Here is a 24,453-nt window from a genome sequence, read left to right as displayed (position 1 = left end):
TGGCAATTCGGCGGAAGGTCCTTCGCTCCAAGTGGGAGTGAGGGACCGTCCGCCGAATTGCCGCCGAATAGCTGGACATGCCGCCCCTCTCCAGAGTGGCCGCCCCAACCACCTGCTTGGCAAGCTGGTGCCTGGAGCTGGCCCTGTATCCAGCCATCCCCCTGTCCCTGGAGGCAGAGTCAACCCACATTTCCATATGGTTATTGAAGGATAGGTCTGGACTGGCAGGCTGAAGCAGCCTGGACAAAACATTTTGAAGGGCTGAATCAGTGGCTCTGTATAAACGTTGTAATTGTTAGTATTATAAATTAGAGCACCAAGAGGGTCTCCGCTAACAGAAGAAAAAGCTCAAAACCTACACAAATATTTGATCTTGAAACATTTCATAATAATACTCATATGCTCCTCTTCTCCTAGCCTACCCCAAAACAGCAGTTATTAACAGTGCTATGGCTCTACCTAGAAACAAGATAAAAGTGCAGTCACTCAAGAATGATATATGAAGACTGGTCCACAAACTCACCCATATTTTGGTCCATTCCTCATCTGAACAGCTGAATTACAAGTCTTCTATTTCCCTTATTTATTATTTGTATTACAGTAGCACCTACTGGCCCTAAAACAAGATCCACATTGTACATACACATAGCAAGAGACAGTCCCTATTTCAAAGAGTTTACAATTGAAATAGACAAGACACTCAAAAGCATTATTATCCCTATTTTATAATGGGGAAACCGAGGCACAGAAGGAGTCTATGACTTGCCCAAGGTCAAACAAGAAGTCTGTAGTAGAGCTAGAAAAAGAACCCGGCTCTCCTAAGTTCCAGACCAGTGCCTTAATCACAAACCCATCATTCCTCTAAGTATATGTTGTATATTCTGATCTCACTTCAGATTTACATCTGTGTAATTAACTCAGTAGCAGCGAGAATTTGGCATTAAGTAAATGGGTGCTTTTGTCACATGAACTTGAACAGTATACAAAGATGTATCAAAACGTTGTTTTTGTCGGTATGCCAAAAGTAATACTGTCATAGGCCTATTTTTGTTTGGAATGGTAGAAAAATCTCAAGAGTTCCTTGTCAAACCAATTTGACATCTTCATAATTCCTTTCTGAATGCTCATTCTCTCTTTAAAATTTTATTTAGCTCTTTGCAGCAGGAGAAAGCAGTAATGCGTCAGAACAAAATTACTATTATAAGACATGCTTGCTAACAAAAATAAGTGGGGTGCTAAAATGAAGATAAATATACATGTAGTTTGTGTTTCTTAGCGTTGATGCAAATGGGCAAGCCAAACTGGATGGAATGAAAATATGCAGCAGTTTATGTACTGGATCTGACTTTAATCTCACTTACACAGGTATATGTTAAGAGTAGATCTGTTGAACTCATTGAAGTTTACATAGGGGTTTAACTGGTGTAAGTGAGTAAACAATTAAGCCCACTACATATTTATGTATTTGAAGTAATTCGATCCATTGATACCAAATATAGTGGTCAGAGTGAAGTGCTGGTAGTTGGGAGTTACGGGTTTTGAGCACAGCTCTACTGCTGTTTTGCAGTGTGGCCCCATGCAAGTAATTTTAAATGATGTGCCTTCGTTTTGCCATTTGTAAAGTGCAGATAATACTTTCTTACCTTATTAGAAGATGATTGACAGTCTGCCCACTAGAACTGTGAAAACTCAGTTCAGGTTGACTTGCAAATATTTATTCTGTTCTCCTTCCGGCATGAGCCACTTTTTCCATGTTGCACCTAAAAGAAAACCTGACTTCACGGAGTCATTCTGGGACTGAAGAGGGAAGTGGGGTTAGCGGGTTTCTTGCTGTGATCTATGGGGCCAAAGCTAAGTGGAGAATAGTGTTCCTTCCTCAAACGCTAGTGTGTGATGTGGGACTTTTTTTCCTTGCTGTACCTCTTTTCTAGTTGGTAATTATGATAATGAAATTAGAATCTTGCTTTCCTAAATACTTAGCAAACAGGAGTCTGTATGTTTCACGGTTCTCATAAGAACAGACCAAAGAGTCTCAGAGTTGGAGGGGACAGTGCTACTTTTCCTCTTAGAAGACATTAAGGGTATATTTGTACTGCAAGTGAAGGTGTCATTGTAGCACAGGTAGGCATACTACACTAGCTTTAATCTAGCTAGCACAGGTAACGATAGCAGTGTAGATGTGGTGACATGAGCTTCAGCATGTGCTAACAACCAGAGTACAAGCCCTCCAAGGACCCAGGGTATGTACGATTTTCTCTGCTGCGGGGAAAGGATCCAGTAACAAGGAGCTGCCAGGGCCTTTCCCCGCTGCTTCTCCCCTGCCAGGGCCTTTCCCCGCTGCTTCTCCCCTGCCAGGGCCTGTCCCTGCTGGGGGAGTCTTTTCCCACAGAGGGGAAAGGCTCCATCTCCTGGCAGTCAGCAGGACACTACAATGCTAAAAATATCAGTGTAGCTGGGGAGGTAGGGCTTGGGTGAGTAGAGGGCCATGTAGGGTATGTACTTGGGTACGTACCCACACCCTTCAGTATGTCTTTGCTTGCCTAAACTATGCCTCACTGACTACACTGCTATTATACCTTAGTAGGGGGGCTGTGTACTTTATACGACGCCGAAAGACGCATGCAGTGTAGCTGTACCTAAAGCTAAGGTGGCTATGCCTATCCGGGCAACAATCACACCTTCACTTGCCGTGTATGTCGACAGATCTCCCTTTCCCCAACAGCACTGTTAAATCACCACTCTGAGATGCTTGGATACACTGTATTAGGGACTGCTGTTTCTCAAAAAGGAATGGAAGCTTAAAAATTAGCCATTTCTTTACCTAGCACTTCATCCTGTGACAGTTTTTGTACAGCGTCTCTGCAACAGCACATGGGTACATGATTGTATGCATCATTTATCTGGAAACTAACTGCCCTCAAGTTCATTTTAGAGCTGGAAGTCACACTAAAAGGGTGCTTGGAGCTCTGGCTCCTCAGCCAGTCAAAAGAATAAATAAAGAAAAGCTTTGACATCCTGACTAGCCTGAGGGGTTGAAGTCTCAAGCTAAACCTCAAGTTTAAATGGGAAACATTGGAAATTCCCTAAAGAGTGCCAATGACCAGAGAATGTCTCCAGGTTATCTAAGTCTATCAAGCAGTGCAAACTTGAGGCGTGACAGTGACAAATCAAAAGAGAGGAAGAGATAAAACATCCAGTCCAGCTGGTACAGAACAGAAAGAGGATTTCTGCTCGTATGGGATGAGCAAACAGGAAAGGAGAAAGATTCTATTTTTAGTTACATCAGTGTACATCTGAAGTAACTGTTGCTTTTATTTGAGATTACGTTGATATACAGAGCCTGGAGTGACACAGGACATTCTGAGTGGAAAAAGAGGAAGGAAATTAGAATTTTCTAAGGTAGCATTTCCCAAACTTTTTAAAGTTGAGGGGTCCCACTTCAGAAAAAGGAAACCAATCATGCCCCTCCAACCCTGACAGGTATTTGTTAAAGTCCTACCTAAAGGGTGCAGACATACTGAGTAGAATGTGCAGATTCTTATAACATGATGCTTCCTCTTCTTTCTTATGTGCTTTGCTGAGCAGTGGAATAGTTTAAAATGTTAACATTGGCGTTTTAGCCAGTGAAATGAATGGCACAATTCACACTTCTACACTACTGTTTCAGGTTCTTTGGAGACTCAGGCAGACATTGCTGCATAAGTACGCTTGGGTCATGTTTTCACATGTTTTTTTTTTAAAACAAAGTAACAGCTAGACACTAACTTTTTATAAAAAGAAATAAAAGCTGGGACCCTGGAGAACAGTTGGGAGGTCTGTCTGTGCACCCTTTTCCCCAAAAGGGGCACACTCTTAACCTGGGGAAAAGCTGCTCTAAGATCTGACATGGGCTTGGAGGACCCCTCCACCTACCCACAAAAGCTAAAAGATAAGAAATACTGGGTATACCAAAAGATGGACCTTTTCTCCTGTAACTGCTGAATCAGAAAACAAAAGGGAAAGCAAGGTCTAATTGGGAGCCCACTTCAACTAATACACAGATCATAGCTGCAAAGAGAGGGTGTGGTGGAAGATCTCCTTTTGCATGTGACTTTAGGAGATGATCTGGAGGAGCCAAATGAGGTGACCTATGTTGTCAACAGAGTAAAACTTGTCTGAAGTAGACCAACACAGAATAGTTCTTCATTGATCAGGGCATTTCTTCACGGCAGAGTTAACACAGGTTTTTACTTGGGTGTGGCCCTCAACCTCTCTCCCATCCACACACACAATTGTCTCACCTGGGCTAGCTGGATTGTCTGAGGTGATAGTTTAAAATCAGAGTGAGGTTTTCATTTGGATTGATGACCCACCCATTCTGCAATGTGGATGCAGGCTAAACCACTTGAGGGTTGATAGTCCTCCAGTGCTTTCCCACAATTACCCCATGAGCCCAGAGGGACAGACAAGTTCTCAGACAATTCACTGGGAAAGAATCACAGCATAGCTCAGTTTACTGCAGTGCCAAGAACCAGGGCATATGCCCCAGCAGTACTAGCAACACCCATGGGTGAGTGCACACCACTGAGGACACAGTAATTCAGGTAAGGCTTTGCGGTGTGGCCATGTACAGCTGAGCTAGACAAACCCAGATGCTCAGACCTAGGTGCTGATCACCTGAGTTAATGCTGCAGTTAAGATACCTTAAGGCTCCTGTGTATTTCGTATACCATGAAGCACAGATGAATGCAGCTTTAGAAAGGAGTTGGGTTCAAGGGACTCTGGTAACCAATCCTGTCTTTCAGCAATTGTGCTAGTTAGGTGACTGATATTAGGGCTAGAGTACATGCAACAGTACTCTATGAAAATACTCTGACCTCAGACTTGACTTAACCCATCTGAAAATGAGGACGTCCCAATATAACCCATACCCTTATTGTATCATTTTGCTTAAATATAGTGACACACATTTTCAAAGACAATCACTTAATCTACACAATATTTTTTAACTGTTGCCTCCGATCATGATTTTTTTCAAACCAGCCTTGGAAATCTCATAGTTTTTGACAGCGTGAGTCTGATCTATAATCTAATATACGAATAGCCCTTAATTAAAGCAATGTACTGTAGTCTGATCCAGACAAAGTACTCAATATATTGATATTATGGAACTAGAGCCTGCTTTTTGTTTACATGTCACTTTAAAACAGCACTTCTTCATGTTCTGTACTGTGGTAATTTATTTTACCTAAGCATACAGTCCGCAGTGATAGCTTGATTTGGAAAACCTCATTCATATGTTTTATCCATCAAAGCAAATCTGCACTTAAGAGCTTTCAAATCCTAATTAACAGCTTTTCTTGCTAAATCAAGTGTTCGTATTTTATAGTACCGAGCAAACCATCACTGCACCAACCTCCCCCGCTCCCCACGCACACATGCAACATTGACGCATTTGAAATGATGGCTATATGGACATCTAACTTTCTTATGACTGGTTAACTTCTTTAGAAAAATTGGCATTCAAAGATGGAACTTTCAATAGATAATCATTTTTAGATATACTTTCAGAGCAATGACTGTCAATGATTTACTAACTCTTCTTTTTCTAGCATTAGAGATACCAAAGTTTACTTAGAATGCTGCACTCTTTTCTTGTATGCTTCTCACAAAGCTATTCTCTAATAGCCTTCCAGTTGTGTAAATTGCTCAGGTTATCCCTCTCCCTAAAAAAACATACAAGAGCTTGCTGGTGTACGGAATAACAATTTACCAGCTCGATGGATGACTCATTTTCTTTACCCAGTTCTGAGACAAGGACATTTACAGTCAATAGAGAGAGATGCCACCTTCTCCCCACCTGCCTCTGAATTTAAAAACAATGGGCCAAATTCATCACTGGTATAAATTCACTGTTACACCATGGATGACTATGCCAACACTCTAAGGATCCACAGAACCAATATAGTTGGGAATCAAAATACTTCACATTGGACAGCACACCCCAGCTTCATAAGAGAAGCCCTGTCTACCTTGGTAACCTAGGCAGTGAAGCTATTTGGTCACCCCAGCTTGTCTCAGTTGCTCCCTGTCCCCACCCCCCCCCCCCCCCCGCGCTTCCCCCCCCCCCCCCTCCTGTGTATTTTTCCTCAAGGAAGACATTTCTGGTTTAGCTTATTATTAGTGAATGCTTGGCTTTCTGCATAGGCCCCAGAATCCTTTGCCATTATTTATGCCATGATTTAAGGAAGCATCACAGCAGCTGGCATTGTTGATTCTGAGGCTCTTTTAAGACCCAGGACACTAGCTGCATGTGTAAAATTAACATCACCTGTTTGGATGAATTCGTAGGGGATACAGCAAGAGAAGAATAGTTCAGGCTGACCCGTTAGTGAATGACCATGGTTGTCTCAATACTGTGGTCATGGAAATTCAGATCTGGTACCTAATGACCCATTTACATATACTTCGCTTTCCCCTGAGCCTGGCCATGTCACCCAGTGTAGATGCAGGTGCAGATTAAAATAGCAAAATTGCCTTTTTTGTGTGTCACTGTTAAAAAAAGTTCTAAAATTAATTGTTTCCAAAATGATCATTTGCCAATTTGTTGTTCACCTAATGAGGAATGACACTGCAAGGAAATATGTATAGCGAATATTCTAAACCTGGTTAATTGCAAAATTTGATGCATCCTGTAACTGGAAGTAGCACTATACATTTTAAAATGGACTGTGATTGAAATAAAAATGGTGGGAAACAACTAGTTTTTAAGCTTATATTTTCTTGCTTTCCTTTGTAATGCAATAGCAGAATACTGTTAGTCTAAACCAGGGGTGGCCAACCTGTGGCTGTGGAGCTACATGCGGCTCTTCAGAAGTTAATATGCGGCTCCTTGTACAGGCACCGACTCGGGGGCTGGAGCCACAGGTGCCAACTTTCCAATATGCCAAGGGGTACTCACTGCTCAACACCTGGCTCTGCCCCACTCCACCCCTCCCCTGAGCCTGCCATGCCCTCACTCCTCCCCCTCCCCCCAGAGCCTCCTGCACGCCACAAAACAGCTGATCAGGAGGTGCGGGGAGGGAGGAGGAGGAGGCGCTGACTGGCAGCCGGTGGGCGGGAGAGCTGATGGGGGAGCTGCTGACGTATTACTGTGGCTCTTTGGCAATGTACATTGGTAAATTCTGGCTTCTTCTCAGGCTCAGGTTGGCCACCCCTGGTCTAAACCAACAAAATTAAAGTCTATTATCTTAGATCAATACATGTTGTTATAATAATATATGGAGATATACCCATCTCATAGAACTGGAAGGGACCCTGAAAGGTCATTGAGTCCAGTCCCCTGCCTTCACTAGCAGGACCAAGTACTGATTTTGTCCCAGATCCCTAAGTGGCCCCCTCAAGGATTGAACTCACAACCCTGGGTTTAGCAGGCCCATGCTCAAACCACTGAGCTATCTTAAGATGAAAAACATTAAATAATGGCACATATGTCAAGCCCTCCCAAAATTCTGAATTATTCAAGCAAAGTCTCTCAACACTTCAGCCAGATTTTTTAGTCTTTTCAAAATTTTTTAGCAAATTTTGTGCTTGAAAGAGATGTCAACATTTATAGCCTTCAAGTAAAATTTTGAAAAATACCAGTGACTTAGAAGCCCAAGTGATGTTTTCAACAGCAACTTAGGCACTTAGACATTTAGGTCCAATGACTTTCAGTGAGACTTTCTAAGTCACTTTTGAAAAATAGGACTTTGATTTCTAAAGTATTTTGGTGGTTTTGAAAATTGTACCCCTAGAGACGATAGTCTATTTAACGATAGAACATGCACAGCATAGGCAGTGCAAGATTCCCCTTCACTGAAGGGCTGGGAGTGAGAGGGCAGTTCCATCTCAGTGACCATTTAATTCCCTGCTGAGTATGACAATTATCGTGACTTATTTTGCTGCTTGGAGATGGATTGAGACCACCAGCTCATTTCATTTCACATAGGTCACCAAATCATTATACAATAACAGCTTTCACTCAGTACAAACCGGACCATGGGTTTGAACGAGTGACCTAGCAATGCAAGGCACTATATCCTGTTACCAGTTCCCTGAGTCATCCAGTCTTACTGTTTTAAAATATTTATTTTATCCTTAATTTGCCATGAATTTGAACTGTACTAATGGAATAAATAGCAATCACCTTTTCTTTTCCTTTTCAACTCCTAGGACTTCCACTTATTTTCTGCAGAACTGGGAGAAAAATGTGACGCAATAAGTGAGAAACTGGTGCAATTAGAAGATCAACTCCAAGCATCAGTCTGCAACTTGGATGACAGTTTTATTCATATCCTTTTGCTACATAGATTAACTATTTATCTCCCAAGTATCAGGGGGTAGCCGTGTTAGTCTGTATCTACAAAAACAACAAGGAGTCTGGTGGCACTTTAAAGACTGTTAGTCTTTAAGGTGCCACCAGACTCCTTGTTGTATTTATCTCCCAGCTTCATGTAAAGCATTAGTTTATTTTAGCATAATCTGGATATGTTAAGTAAGGTGGAAATGAGTGAATTTAGCTAATGTGGACATTTTTGGTCTACTAAAACATTCCCATAGTGCTCATTCACTATGGGTCTGATCCAGTTCGTGATGAAGTCAATGACAAGACTTCCGTTGACTTAAATAGGATTGAGATAAATCCTGTAAATTTAATCTTAGACTAAATGTTGAAATAGTCATCTGCTTATCTCTATCAATCTAATCTCTGAGTTTTATAATGTACACATCACTGCAAGTGTCTAGTGCACTAAGTAGAACACGTGTAACAGCCAACACAAATCTGCACTTTCAAACATGATCGATTTAGTCAAATTAAATGCGAGTTCATGTGCAGTCAGAATTGATTATAGATCTCTAATCTGGCTATTGTTCCTTTTGAAATATTCATTCAAAGATGCATCATGTGGCATCTACCATGTGATTTAACCTGCATACAGCGCTGTACAGTGTAAATAGCCATAAGAGAGTTGGGTATTTGATTCTCTTCCAGCTGAAAGCCCTTGGATAAAATACAGAAAGTACCAAAAGGCTGCTTACGCCATCCAGCATCTGGGTAAAGGTTGCTTAACCTTTACAGAGCCATCTGCCATACCTACATATGTAGAAATTTCCCAACTTTAAAAGTACAGACTATTTTTTCACCTGTGTTGTCTAATCCTCTTATTGTGTTTGTAGAAATAAATTACCTCTACCAAAGGTAGTGATTCTGCTGAGAATGGAAATTAGCCTTCAGAAAGTGTACATGTAAAAAGCATAAGAACAGATTGGTTGGGCTGGGGTCTTGGGTTAGTATTTATTCTTTGTAACTGCTGAAGAGCTTACAATCTAAGCTATACAAGCTAAAGACATGATGAGCCATGGAACACTAGCTCAAGTAAGAGAAGATGGGAGGAGGATTTGGGTGGAGGAGAAGGTAGCAAGCTTTCCTGGAGCAAGGAGCAGAAAGAGGGCTTGATAGAGGGCAGAGAGTTTGCAATTGTTCTTGGCACAGGAGCAATGTGATAGAAATGAATAGCCATGAGTGCAAGAAGAACAATGAAGGGAGCAGTAAGGAAAGAGGTTCAGGAATAGCGTACAAAATGAGAGCCAATATACAGATGGGGCCAAGACTATGTAACACTTTGAAGACTAGGATATGAAACTTAAATACAGATTGAATCCTTTCATTGGCTTTCTCAGAGGGCAGCAATTTTGTTGGAGTGACAGGAGAGAAGAATGATTTTGAAACACTATATGGATTTGATTGGAGAGAAAAGATGGGAGAGGTGGGAAGGTCTAGAGAAGAAGTTTAAAACAGAAGATAATGATGGACAAGAACTGGACAAGGGTTTTCAGGGAATGGGGAGGAATGAAGAGAGGATGGCTATATTACAGAGAAAAAAGGGGCATGCTTACTAGAGACAAGTATATGGGGAGAAGTGTAAATATACCACTCTGATTGTAAATCTGGGAGACAAAGTGTCACGGTTACAGGGAGAACGGCACCTTGGACCTCTTTTAGTCCCTCCCTCTCAAGTGCACCTGTTAGTAACAAGGCTGGCTTCCTGCACTTCAATCCAGGCAGAACCACACAGTCCAACCACTCTGGGACTGGGTCACTGGGTTGCAGCCTTCCTGGTTCCCAGCCAGGTTAATGACACAGGCTGAACAGCGTTTGGAACCTGTAAGCCCTTTCGCTCTGGGAACCTGTGACCAGGGAGTTGATTAAAGCAACTCAAAACAGGGTCTTCAAAACAAAGTATTATTCATTTGTTTCCCCAGAGGCACAAAGCACATAGAGCAAAAGGTAAAAACAATAAAAAAGCTAGACACATTGCTCTGACCTACACCGTCATCATTCCTCATCAGCTTTTGTAGGTTCCTGTTAGCCCAGCTAATCCCCATCTCTGGCTGGGAAAAATAGACTTTCCTGCTTGCAGCAGGCTCTGTGTACCCCTTAGCCTATCAGCTTTCATTGATTCTCTCTGGGCAGCCTCACCTTGCTCACCTAACCCTCCTCCCTTTTCTAGGCCCAGGCTCCTGTAATGGCTTAGTGTTTCCCTTTGGTCTGTCTCTCATCAGCCTTGGCCAAACAGCTCTCTCACTAGAGTTGAGACATAGGCATCACCTCTTCGTGGCTATAAACTTGGCTACTGTGTTTTACTGTTTGGTGGGATGCTCCTTATCTAGCCCATTATTTTACCTTCCCTGCTTGGTTCTTTTAACAAGGCCTTTGGATCTAACTCTATAGCAACTCCATCATAAATAAGGAGAGTCATGCACCATATTCATAAAAAATAATACATGTTATTTCCCAGTTTGTCTCACACAAATTCTTAATCATTGTGTTTTCAATGGAGATAGAGAAGAGACAGAGTGGAGAAGTATTGAAAGGAAAGATGAAAAAAATTCCATTTTGGAGAGTTTGTAATGGTAGCTTGTAATGACACCCAAGAGGAGGTGCTAGAAAGACACCTGGAGATGAGGAACTGAACAGAAGGCATACAGTTCTAAGAAACGTAGATTTGAGAATCATCCTCATCAAGGCTGTAGTTGAAACCATAAAGAGCAGACAAGGTCATGAAGGAAAGACAGTGTAGAGGCTAAGGACAAAATCGTAAGAGACACTAACAGATGGAAAGAAAGAGGAAGATGAGACACTTTATTTGAGATGCTGTATTGTTTTATAGACCTGGAGAGCCATTACCAACCTTGCAAAAGCTTAAAATCATAAAATAAGCCTGATATTCATTAAAAGTGCATAATATTTTTACTGTTTAAAATTCCTATGAGAAACAGAATGATTCAGCCAATGTAATTAGCTATTTTGCAGTAATTTGTCATCACTTAGAATCCCTCACTGCTCTAAATGTTTGTCTTATTTTTACAGGAAGATAATTAACCTGTGTTTAGCACAGACCAATTTGTAATGTGTCTGTGAGGCATTTGTATAGTATAATGGATCAACCTTAATCCTGTTTGAGATCTCTTCGCAATGCTATATACATACACCCATTTAACTCCCCTATAAGAAGTGGCAGGAGGTTCTAACTTTACACCTTATAGCTCATTCTTAATTGAGCCCAGTGTGTCCAATGGGTAGAAGAGCACTGGGAGACAGGAGTCTGCCACAGACTTGCTATATTTTCTTTTGGAAGTCACTTTACATCTATATTTGAATTAACCCAGCTGTGAAATGGGTCTGACAATAGTTACCCACCTTACAAGTTTGTTATGAGGTTTCATACATTTTTGTTTGAAGAGAACTTTTTGATTTTTGGCACCTTAGAGACTAACAAATTTATTAGACCATAAGCTTTCGTGGGCTACAACCCACAGCCCACGAAAGCTTATGCTCTAATAAATTTGTTAGTCTCTAAGGTGCCACAAGTACTCCTGTTCTTTTTGCGGATACAGACTAACACGGCTGCTACTCTGAAACCTTTTTGATTTTTGACACTACAGAAGCACATATTAGTAGTATTATTTTTATAACGGCAGTATATGCTTCAATTTAGTTTAAATTCTAAATGTAAAAGTTAATTAAAAATCATTTTGAACTTTGAACAGACTTGTGGGTCAATCTCATTTAGAAACACAATTAAGTTTTCACCCAGGTTAGCTTTGAGTGTCCCAGACCCCCATATTTCCTTCCCCACCTTGATCACGTTTTAATAGACAATATCTTAACCCTAATATTAAGCAATTTTCACTATTCACAAGATTGATCTTAACATGATCATATACTTTGCAGTTAGCATTAAGATACATACAAGGTTCATAGGTAGTGTAATTAACAATAGTGAAGAAAGACAATTTAATGGTGTTTGTTAAATGCACTATTAGGTGAAAATTTGGTTTCTAAGTCCAGGTACTGTAGATCACAACAGAAATCTGGAGATTTGGAAGTCATGGGTTTGCGTCAAGACTTGGCTCTTTGACATCAGTGATTACATAAATGGAGTTAAATCCTGTAATGATGAATGGATAACATGTACATCATGTCCTGTGGGAAGGATGCTGTTATGGCTTCCAGGAGGTGCATCAAGAACAAATCAGAAAACTTATTTAAAGTTTGTTGAATATCTCAAGTGATTGCTAGCAGCATAGAGCCTTTAAACTCTAGATTACTGACTAAAATCCACTGAAGGTGAACGTAACCAAAAGTTATCAAGTTGTCCTTTTGTTTTATTTAAAAGGGATGAAAAAAAATCAAATCTTTAAACCATTATTCAAAATCAATCTGTTGGCTGTTAAATAGCCTATGAAATAATCGTGGTCTTATTCCTGTGTTACAAAAACTAGCACCACAATTGGCACTAGTTACTATTGTCAACAAGGAGGTTAAGGATTGAGCTTTTCACAGCCTTTATTTATTTGACTTCAGTGAAAACACATCTCAAATGGTAAGTGCTTATGTGGTCTTTATTAAAAATACTTTTTAAGATATAAAACTATGTAAGGGCTAGATGTAATTTATTTGTAAAATATGATCTAGAACTTAATGAGTACTGTAAAAACTTCCCAGCAAAACTCTTGATTGCTCTGTATTTAGATAAAAGAAAGGAAGCCGTGAATATACTGAGGAGAAAAAAAAGTATGTATGGCCGAAATTTGCTGTGAAGGTGTATGGATGTCTCTTTTTAATGAAAAGGACTATAAACGTCCCACAGATAACTACGTTCCTGCAGCTGTCAAGAAATTCAGCCAATATTTAGTGTACATCATGGCTTTGATTAATAATTAAATCTATATTAGAGGAAATAATTCCCAGTTGCCATTGTTTTTCGTTATACATTTAGACGGCACATAACGCTCGAATCAGCCAGGCTGTTACTAGTAATTGCTGGTGTGACATGAACAAAGGAGAAGGCGATATTTCTTGGTGTTGAATATTTACACAGAGCCTCTTGGGAGTCTCATTTGATATTGAAGTTTCTCACTGCAAATATTAAACAGTACCTTTGTATAAAAAAAGCATCAAACAAACAGAATAAAAAATCCCCTCTGTAGCACTCTGACTCTCTGACATGTTTGCTAAATTATATGTAGCATAACCAAATACAACCACAAAACAGTCAACTATAGTTAATCAGTGGCAAGTGTATGAAAACAGTCTGCATCATTAATTGGAAAAACCAAAGAAGGAGAGGTGACTCATTGCTGGTGTCTGCAGGGCTGATGAGAGGTGTTACTTCACTGACAGTAAAGGCCTAGAATTTCCAGTAAAATTAAATGGCTCCTATATTGCAATTTCACAGTCATTTTTGTTCTTAATTAGCAGTTAGGGTTTGATAGACAATTTGAGTGCATGTAATAGTTCCTTCTAGAGAAAATGCTTTTGTTGAGAGAAAACTGGGTTGGGCTATCTTATGTTAAATGCACAAAATCCCCTTCCCCCCCCCCCCCTTTAAAAAACCCCAAATAATGATTTTGAAGTTGTAATAGCATGTTTAAATGTCGATTAGATACACATAGGTCCTAACCTGTTTACTTCACCGTGTATTTGGTGAAGACATGGGGCTTGATTCTGGTCTCCTGTACATCAGTGTAAATTGGGGTAACTCTGCTTAGTCAATGAACTTACACCAGTGTAAAAATGATGCCAGAGCAGAATCAAGCTCCATGTCTGCAACAAATATGTGGTGAAATAAATATTTAGTTCTTTACCATACCTTAGTCAGGAGTCACCATCTGGATGAATCTTTAAGAAATTAATGTTCTGCATTACTGCAGGAACTCTCAGGGCAGTAGTAGTGTGGTGTTTGACTCTCCTCGGCCACAAACCCCAGCACCACCTTCATTTTTTATTACAGAATTGCAGGACCCAGCAGGACACTTGTCATGCATGTACCAGTGGGTTTTGCAGCATCTCCATTATGCCTTATTGTTCCACCTCCTTATACTTCCATGGATGGCTCTCTTCCATACTCTATGTTGATAAATAAAGTAAGGAGATTCACAGATTAAAATAAGGTCTAGTTTTCAGCTTGGATCCCTGACACTCAGGATGGGAGGGACCAGCCGTAATACATTTTTGGGAGGGGTGAGGAAGGGAACACCACTCTTAGTCCTTGGCCAATTCAAGACTTGGTTTTGACAGACAACAAAGAAAGCACCTGCAGTGCTCCTTTCATCACAGGAAGGGTTGCATTCATCATACAAGGAAGAAAAGGGTGATATACAAAGGCTGGAGATGGGCTTGGAGAACTCCTGGCCTCACTCCAGCCCCATGAGAACAGTGACAGAAACAGAGAAGAGTAATTGGAAGTAAAGGCAGCCCTAGCTCGCTGCTCCTTCAATATATAACTTGTATAGTGTGGTGGGAATTACAACACCTACAGTATAAGACATCATAATCTCAGACCACTGCGGTACTTAGAGCCACTGTAAATAGGCAGAGTAGTTTGCCAGATAGAATAGGAAAAAAACAACCAAACAACCTACAAACATCTTTCTGGCCATTTGTGTTCCTCCTGTACATATTTCCCCCATGTATTCAGAGTGCACTATTTACAGCAAGCTGATATTACATTATCAGAGATCTAAACCAGAAAATCCCAGTCTAAGCCATCACCTCAGCCTGCAGCTCCAAGGCCTTCTGTCACCCAACAAACTATTCTTAAAGAGTTTCCTGTCTTCCTCCCTGGGGTCTCTGGCTTATAGCATCCAGCTCTTCTTCTTCTGCCCTTGAGCACTTTGTGCCGGGGAGGAAGAAGCTTAATTGGGCTAATCTCATTTTCTAGCAGCAAACTAGTAGTAGCCCTGCATCCTGTCAGAGACATGCAATGAGCGTGACCCTCATGCTGAACTCCATTTGTTACCAATAGAGGTTCTACATACTGCTTGAAAGCAATATATGTCCCTTTGCCACAGTATTTCAGCCTTAACTTTACAATTACTGGTGTCCTTTGGTTTGTCATATTGTGAATGTGGTGACATTCCTGAGACTACTAGAATGTATTTCAAGCGTAAACCAGTCATATCTCTTGCTCCTCCAGCACACAGCTGCTTTTCTTCATATTTTTTCTTTTCTTTCTTTCTTTCTTTCTTCTTGCCTCATCGATATAATATTCAGTGGTAGTGAAGCATATAATTTTTGCTTCCATTTTTTTCTACCTAAAAACCTTTTGTAATCATTTAGCATATTACAAATAACAGCACGTTGTTCCAGGCTGCATATCAAAGGTAATTAAATCTCAGGGGTTTCTTGGTGTTCATAAACTGCATGAGCTATGCTTTTACCAGTTCTGATTTCAGCAGAACTTTATGATTAAATTACATCTTGGTATTCAATCTGCAGGGCCGGCATTAGACTCGCTGGGGCCCAGGGCAGAAACTAAGGAGTGGATCCCCCACTCTGCCTCCCTTACCTGCTCACACATTGGATTTCTGCAACGTTTCTGAAGCTGAAGCACAAACCCCCACCACACAGGGCCCCCTACAGCATGGGGCCCTGGGCAATTAGCCTGCTTGCTATCCGCTAATGCTGGCCCTGGGTCTGAGACCACTTATTACACAATAACAATATTTCCCTGCCTCACAAAGGTGGTGTGAGGCTTAATTCACTAGTGCTTGTAAAGTGCTTTGAGATCACTGGATAGGAAAAGTACATAGAAATGCATATTATTATTGTTATTTATATGAAGTCATAGATTAGATTAATAAAGCTGCCCAAAAATTAAGAGAAATGTACCCTCTACTAAAAAAAAAAATGTTTTTCCCCCATGATAAAGTGTAAAGAGTGAAACATCACAGTAAATGAATGTAAATTACATAAAAGATGAAGTTTTGAGGAAGCTATAATAGAATCAAAAGCTGCCAAAAGGCTTTTCAAACTGGTGTTCGTGCCTGCCATAGGAGTGATTTGCATAACTTTCCCATGATTCTCTATACTCATATTTTCAAAAGAGAGAGAGAGCGAGCTTGCTTTTTACATAACCTAAGGTGCCTTTTTGTTTTGACATTGCATTGACATTGTACTTGGGTAAAACAACATTTCATAATGGATGAGCTCTAAGAAGGCCAAAAGCAGTATAGCATTTCCTTTCTGTGTATTAAGTTTTGAAAAAAGTAAGGTTTTTGTTCCAGCTCCAGTCTTTTCTCGTTTAGAACTCAGGGTCTCACGAATACCCTATGATGCTTTACTGTTGTAAATTAAGATTTGCTCTTCTCTATTATCAGTTGAATCTGTGTTAGCGTTTTTGGGCCCTGATACTGCAACCTGTGCAGGAAGATTACTGAGTAAATTAAGAAGGGGGAAAAGAGGTCAAGAAATGGTCCAAGAAAATTAGACAATTGGCTTGTTGTTCTTCCTGAGATGGCAGTTCTTCTGACTCATCACCAGAAGGCTCCAGAGCTAAAAGCTCTGTTTTTTTTTTTCATACATAGAAAGAATAAGCATAATAAAATATTAGATTCCAGTGTAACGTGTCTGGGCAGGCCTCTATGGCTGAACACTTCACATGCAATCAGAGGAACAGAGACACTGGCAGAAAAGGGGGCCCAAAACTCCCTGGACTAACCAGACACTGCTTATGCTGTGATCAACCATGCCACAACTTCCAAACTAACCAAACCCTGCTCATAGGGCAGGTCAGCCAGGCCACATCTGCTAGACTAACACAACTCTGCTCATTATGGGTCGACCATGCCTCATACAGCCGGCTGTAGAGGACTGAGAGGGAGAGCAGCGCAGACATGGAGGAACAAGCAGGCAGTAAGGGGCCTCTTGGCTCACCACTTATGTCTGACTGACTAACTCTGCCTGCTTTAACAAGGGGTGGTAACCCTTTTGGAATCCTGCCTTGTTTACCCTAGGCTTCAGTGAGGCAACACAGCTGTGCTCTGCGGCTCTTCCGTAGTGCTGTCTGGCTCATTAACAGATGCAGTCAGACAAAGACCCGCACTATGCAGCTGTTAGGTAGCTATGCCTGGCTCACTAAGGTTATGTCTACACTGGGAGAAAAAACACAACAAACCACGCCATGGAAGAGAGTCTTAAAGCCTGGGTCAACTGACTTGGGCCCGCGCTACAGGGCTAAAAATAGCAGTGTAGACATTCCCACTTGAACTGAAGCCTAGGCTCTGAAACCTGGCAAAGGGGGAGGATCTCAGAGCCCTGACACCAAGCCGAGTGGGAACATCTACACTGCTATTTTTAGCCCTGGAGAATGAGCTCTGTGAACCTGAGTCAGTTGACCCATGCTCAAACTCTCTGCCAGGGGGTTTGTTTTGTTCGTTTTTTTGCAGTGTGCATGTACCACAAGGGATCCATTGAGACAAAGGGCTGCGCCATGCAGCTGTTATGTAGCTCTTCCTGGCTTACTAAGGAGTTCAGGGATAGGCCAAAACCATATTAGCAGCTTAGCAATTCGGGGAGCCATTAGATAAAGTCATGACAGGGTCCTCAGCTAAATCAAAAAGACCTTCAGGACTTCCTGATTACAAATGCAGGAAAAGGAATAGCCAGCTCTATAACAGGCTTAAGTATCCTTTTCATGGCTAATCCCCTAAATACAGAAGGTGAGGCTACACAAAGTCAGATGGAACAAGTTTAAGGCCAGGAAGGGGAGAGAGCACTTTTCCCATAGTGCAATTCCAACACTAGAACAACTCCTGACTGTGGTCAGGTGGGTCCAGTAAGCAACAACTGGGGGTGGGATAGCTATTAAAATTCAAGGACCAATGGCCTCTCAACATCAGACAGATAGGCCCCGGATGTTGTTCAAGAAAAGTGTGTCAGAAGATTCCAAATAATTTTCTCCCTTCTCCACTACTCTCAAATCCCTCAAAAGTGGCAGAATATACCAAAGGCTATAGATCCTCTTTTGCGAATCATTGTGACAAAGAGAGCCACCGAGGCAGTGATGTTCTCCTGCCAATATTCATTCTTATTTCTGGTACCCAAGAGATCTGGGGAGGACAGAGCTGTGTTGCATTAAAAGCGCCTGAACAAGTTCATAAGGAGGCCCAGGTTCAAGATGGACACTTTGAAGTCAATAGTGGGAGTGATCTGCCAGGATGATTACCTTACATCAGTCGACTTGAGGGAGGCCTACCTTCATGTGCCAGTTCATCGGGGCACAGGGGAGTTTTGTAACTTACTCATGAGGCCAATCATTTTCAATACAAATTGCTGCTTTTCAGACTATCATCACAAAATTACTCATTTTGGTGGCTGTTCACAGGCAGTAGTAGATACAGATGTACCCTTTCCTGGGTGACATTTAAGTAAGAGCCCCATCCAAGGAGGAGTCCACTTGAGTAACTTGAACCACAATTCATATGTTGCAACAGCATGGATTTATAGTACATTCCAAAAAGGTTCATTTTCAGCCATCTCAGTGCTTAGTTTATCTAGATGCAGAGGCCCACAAAATGTTTCTGTCAGCCGAAAGATAGGACAAGATTAGATCAGCAATTACCCTCCTGAGGAGATGCCCAAGGACATCAGTCAGCACTCTAATGAGTGTTCTAGGGGTGATCGTGTCCTGCATAGGGATAGTGCTCTGAGCAAGTATGCATATGAAGACTCTCCAGGGCTTCCCTTGGATTCCCTTGTTCTCTGTTGATTCCCTTGTTCTCTGATTTTTCCATCTCAGAAAGTGACCATTTTGTCACTTGTTCTGAATTCCCTGGATTGCTGGATGAGTCTGGAGAGGTTCCAGGGAGAGATGAACATGGCAGAACCAGACAGGTCTGTCATAACAGATGCAAGTCTGGAAGGATGAGGAGTATTCTCCTAGAAATGTGTGACTTAAGGAACATGGTCCTTTTTCAAAAAAAACAAAAGAAAAGCATAAATTTTCTAGCACTGGTGGCAATAAAGTACTCTCTTCAACATCTGGCCTCAGCATTGCTGAGCAGTCATATCCTTATAATAATGGACAGTCTACCAGTAATGGCATATGTAAGCCTTTGGGCAGTATGAGGTTAAGGGATCTACAGAAAGCAGCAGTATCATTGATGCAGTCAGTGAAGGCCCATCTGCTGTCTATCATCACCTTGCACATCAAGGGCACCAGCAATAAAAATGTTGACTGGCTGAGCAGAAGGAAAATCAGTTAGGCATAATGGAGTCTTCACAACAAATCCTTCCAATTGAATACCAAAATTTTCAAAATTCCAATTCTGGAAGGCTTTCCAATACTTTGCCAGGAGAAGAGAGCCAGAAGCCCTGGGCATACATGCCTTTCCCCTAGTGCCCATCACCACCAGGGTAATACAGACGATTAGAAAGGAGGAAATGGGTGTGATCTTAGTGGCTCCTCATTGGCCTGGAAGGCTTTGGTTTCCTGACCTGGTGGACATGTCAGTGGGAGTTACCATTTTTCCTGAATCCGAGACCAGATTTGTTATCTCAGGAACCAGTTCTTCACCAAGATCCAAGCAAGTCAAATCTAGCAGCTTGGCATTTGAAAGGAAGTTTCTAAAATGAAAGGTTTGCTGGTCTTGTCAAAACTCTGTTGGCATCTAGGAGAAAGTAAAAAAAAACAGGTCTTATTCAAGGATTTGGCTAAATACACACAGTAGGAGACATATTCAGCATCATTTAACCAAAATGTCTTATGTTCTGGAATTTTTACATGGCAGTTTTTATGTCAGGTTGCAGGCTAATACCTTAAAAGTACACATTTCTGCACTGTCGACAATTTTGAGTGTATCTAGAAGGTCTTCTGTGTTCCACCATAACAACGTGTGTCGCTTCATTAAAGCAGTTCAGCTATTGGGTCCTTCTGGTGCAGAGAGCACTGCCTTGGGATCTGAACATTGTGCTCAATGCCTTAGTGCAGGTGCACGTTGAACTTATTAAATCAGTTTCATTGCACTACCTGGCTATCAAATTAACCTTTTTCATCCCTACCAGCTTGCCCAGAAGGGTGTCCAAGTTGGGAGCTCTATCAACTGATCCATCCTTCTGCATCTTCCACAAAGATAAAGTGGTTTTGTGAATGGCTCCCACCTTTATTCCAAAAGTAAATTTTATTTTTCATTGAGCATAATGAGCACAATTAAGCATTTTTCATTGCTTTCCTTTTGTCCACATCCTTCTCACCCAAAGGAGAAACTATGGTATTTGTTGGATGCAAGCAAGCCTTAAAGGCATATCTGAAAAGAACTGAGAGCTTAAGACCAGCCTTCCTGGTCTTATTTCATCCAAGGAAAAGAGGAGCTAAAGCATCTAGATCATCAATCTCACAGTGTATACGCTGGTGTGTATAGAGCAAAAGGTCTCAATCCTCCAATGGAAACAAGAGCTCACTCAGTACAAGTGGAGGTGGCATCATGGGTTGAGAAAGTGCAGGCCCCTTCTCAGGCAATCTAAAACTGCAGCTTGGTCATTCCTGCATACATTTACCAAGTTTTACAATACAGATACTCAGTCTTCAGCTGATGCAACCATAGGCAGGTAGGGCCTGCATGGTGTAGTGATTCCTTAGAGTAAGAGAATCCTTTCTATGAGTGACATTTTGTTCCCACCCTAGGAATTTTGTCACTGTTCAGAAAATCCTACATTGAGGATCTGTGGACCTTGACTGGAGAGAGAATGGGAGAATTTGTGGTTGCTTACCTGAAAATGTTCCCTTCTTGAAAGAGATAGGTCCACAGAGCCGGCCTTCCCCTCGAAATCCATTAAGAGAAATCTGTCAAACTTGTGGTTAAAGTTCTCTGCAGAAGTTAAAATCTTTCTTCTTGTTCATGTTTCTTGTCAAGTATTTTTTTTGCAAGGTACTGATGCAGGATGAGAGACTCCTTTTTTGTTTCACAATCCAGAGGGCTTAGCTTTGGAAGATGGAGCAAGTTCTGCCCCCTCTGACTACAAACTAGTGATGACTAAGGCTATGTTTATGTCACAGAGGTCCTGGCAAGGTTCCAGCATAAGGTGACAGACTCCTGAGGGGGCCCTCCTCAGGGTTCTAGCAATGGGTGACAGCCTCACGGGGAATGGGGGGAAACGCTCCTCAGGCGAGCGGCTGAGGGTGTCCCATTTTCTCTTTGGGAAATATGGTCACCCTGCAGCTCCCAGCCACCATGGGTGGAGGGGCCCCCCTGCAGCTTCTGTGGGAAGAGGGGGAACTCCACAGCTCTCAGTCACCATGACGGCGGGGGGAAACCATGGATCTGCGGCAGCAAAAGTCAGAGACAGGTCACGGCGTCCGTGAATCTTTGTTTATTGCCCGTGACCTGTCCATGACTTTTACTAAAAATAACCATGACAAAATCTTAGCCTTAGTGATGACCCATACTGAGGCTCTGTGGACTTATCCCTTCAAAGAAGGGAGAATTACCTGAAAATTATCCTATTTCCTATGTATAAAGTGCTGGGGAGAACTCATGTGCAAGTGTGTGGCTCCCATTGAGTTCAGGCAGCACAATGCATGTGAATCCAAAGATAGTATTTGGTCTTATATTAGTGAGAATTACTGTTCAGGAGCTCAGGGGTTGCTACATTAATAGCAGGAGCTCTTTTGATATCCATTAATAACTGTGCTGAGATTTCAGGTTATTCCAATTGGAGATTGACTGCAATAGTGTTTTTGGGCATCAGAATAGACAACCTCTATATTGATCTACACCTTCCTCTCCCCTCCCCCCCTCCAAAAAAAACCAAACAAACCCTCCAACCGAGTTCTTTTCTAACCCTTATAAGAGAACCGCTAAGTAATGCCACTTGAGGACTTCAAAGTTACTGGAAATCCTAATTAATTAATTAGTTAATTAATGTGAAATATGAATATTTAATCCAAACAGTTTGGAAGAACTTGAAGCCACAATTAGATAGCAATGCCCATCTGTTGTGAACAGCAGAACAACAATTTATTTCATAACTTGGAGAGAGAAAAGGGGCTGCCAATCACCTTTAGGTTTATTCCTTAATAAAGCATGTACAGTCTCTACAGAGGGAGATCCAGATGGTGAAGGAAACTCTGCAGGCCATGCTGATGCAGCTCCAGCCGGATAAGGAGGCAGGAGAAGCTGAGGCTGGAGACTTCCTCTGTGACAGCTGGTGTCCAGGAAAACAAGACTTAAAGGAATAATATTGAGGGGGGTCTGGTGTTTTAATGTTAATTCACAAAGGGTTGCTTTTAGTAACTGAATACTGTCTTACCAAGCCTTGAGGATCTCTTCTCTCCCTGCATAACTAACAACAACTAAATCAATTATGGAGAAATGGAGCCTGGAGGTTTATCAACAGAAGTGTTCTACACAGCTTCCCATGTTCTGGCACAGACTGGAAACCAGCGTTCAGAGCAGAGCAGCTCCTGTAATTGTGTCGATTACAAACTGATACATTTCAAGTGATTCAGCAGAGTCTCCTTTAATGTCAGAGTGAGATTTTTCTAACTTGTTATAAACAACGTCCTTACTCGTGCATTCTTCAATCTTTTTCTCCTTCAGCATGTCACGTTAAAGGCAGTATTCTTCAGTATTGCTGAGAGACAGCTGAGGGAATAAGTAATTTTTTGTCTTTGTAACATCTTTCTTACACCCAAGTTATTTTCAGATTCCTACAAAATGTAAGACCACTAGGATAGAATTCAAAATAACCAAATTCTTCTAACTTAAATTAGGGCTACATTTACCCAGTGGCATTCAACAAAGCAGAGAAAATTAACATCAGACTAGAGAACAATAGCTTTTCAACCATTTACATTGTATAGCAAATGCATATTAATACCAAAAGCTCCGAATATTTAAAGTGATAACCTGCTGATTTGTGGTCTTTATATTTGAATAATGTATGAACATTAAGTATTTTTTCTTAATACTATGCTTACTTCTTTAACCTGCCCTATATTGTCATAAAAATGAAAGGTTTTTGGATGTGTATATACATACGTATGTTTGATAAAGTTATATTATCTGTTTAATCTCTTTATTTGCTACAGGAAAAAATAAAAGGAATGGAACTAAAACCAGCTAAATATTGGTGATTTTACAATGGTGCAGTATTCAAACAATTAGTAAATTGTGTACTCCTAAATCAAAACATTCTTACTTGGATGCTAAAATAAACTGAGGTTATCACATTTTCATTTGGAATCCTATTTCTGCTATTTGCTGCAGAGACTATGAAGGGGGAAATTAAAAATAAATAAATAAAACAGCTCCTTAAAAACTCAATTCAATGTAATTCAATCTTTAAATCACTAGCTCAAGCCAATTATTCACAACAGTAGATTGTACCTCATTTTTGAAAAATGGACTTTTTAAAAATAATAATTTACGTTTGTGCCATTAGAGTTGCTGGGTTTACAAATAAAGCATGTGGTTTCTCAGACATTAAATCCCTGGACTACTAGCCAGATAGACCTTTAAAACTGTGCTCATTCTTCTTTGTGTACTTAAAGACTAGAGTTAAAATTTCTACCTCAAAATGTTAAATATATATATAAAAAGCACCAGGCAGCTGAGATTTACAGCAGGGTTATAATTTCATCCAGGGAGGTAAAACTGACAAACCATGAGAGTCAAGTTCCAGTGGTTTGTGTAGTCATCAGATCTTCAGGATGGATTACAGCCCTGTAATTCAAAACATGGTTGGCTTTTATCTTTAGATCAGAATCTGTGTTGTGAGGAAGAGTCCTGGGTCAGTGCCTTGCATGGGCTTCAATTCTCCTTTCTCCCCTTGCAGCCTTTCCCTTACTCATCCACAGCCTCCAATGGAGGGCTCCTGCTGCTGCTGCTTCTGTTTCTCTTCCTTCAACCTACCTGCTCGCCCTCTCCAAGCTATCCTTGGAGAGTTCCTGCACATTGCCTCTCCACTGCACTTTCTGCAAACACCCATAGAAGTGGATGAACAAAGCCTTAGTTACTAGCCATAGGCAGACCAAGTGCAGACTGTATGCTGCTATTGTTGTGCTAACAGGGTGAAATTCACCCTTATGCATAGGGCCAGCCCACAGCCTATGTACCACTTAAATCCCACTTAATGGGGGGTGGGGA

The 24,453-nt window shown here is 41.3% G+C and overlaps 1 protein-coding gene across 1 annotated transcript in view; it reads left to right on the top strand.

The window, feature by feature from the left end:
* The window catches only part of DISC1 (DISC1 scaffold protein), a 339,029-nt gene extending 315,873 nt beyond the window's left edge, over positions 1-23,156 (top strand). The window contains 3 exon segments of the mRNA XM_024209411.3: positions 8,194-8,311; positions 22,396-22,493; positions 22,495-23,156. Of these exon segments, the coding sequence (XP_024065179.3) occupies positions 8,194-8,311; positions 22,396-22,493; positions 22,495-22,536 (258 nt within the window). The 3' untranslated portion in view covers positions 22,537-23,156.
* The last annotated feature ends 1,297 nt before the right edge of the window (positions 23,157-24,453 follow it).

This window comes from Terrapene carolina, unplaced genomic scaffold (genome assembly GCF_002925995.2).
Source record: "Terrapene carolina triunguis isolate 2854851 unplaced genomic scaffold, T_m_triunguis-2.0 Scaffold85, whole genome shotgun sequence".
Taxonomy (NCBI): domain Eukaryota; kingdom Metazoa; phylum Chordata; order Testudines; family Emydidae; genus Terrapene; species Terrapene triunguis.
This window is presented reverse-complemented; position numbering and strand designations above follow the sequence as displayed.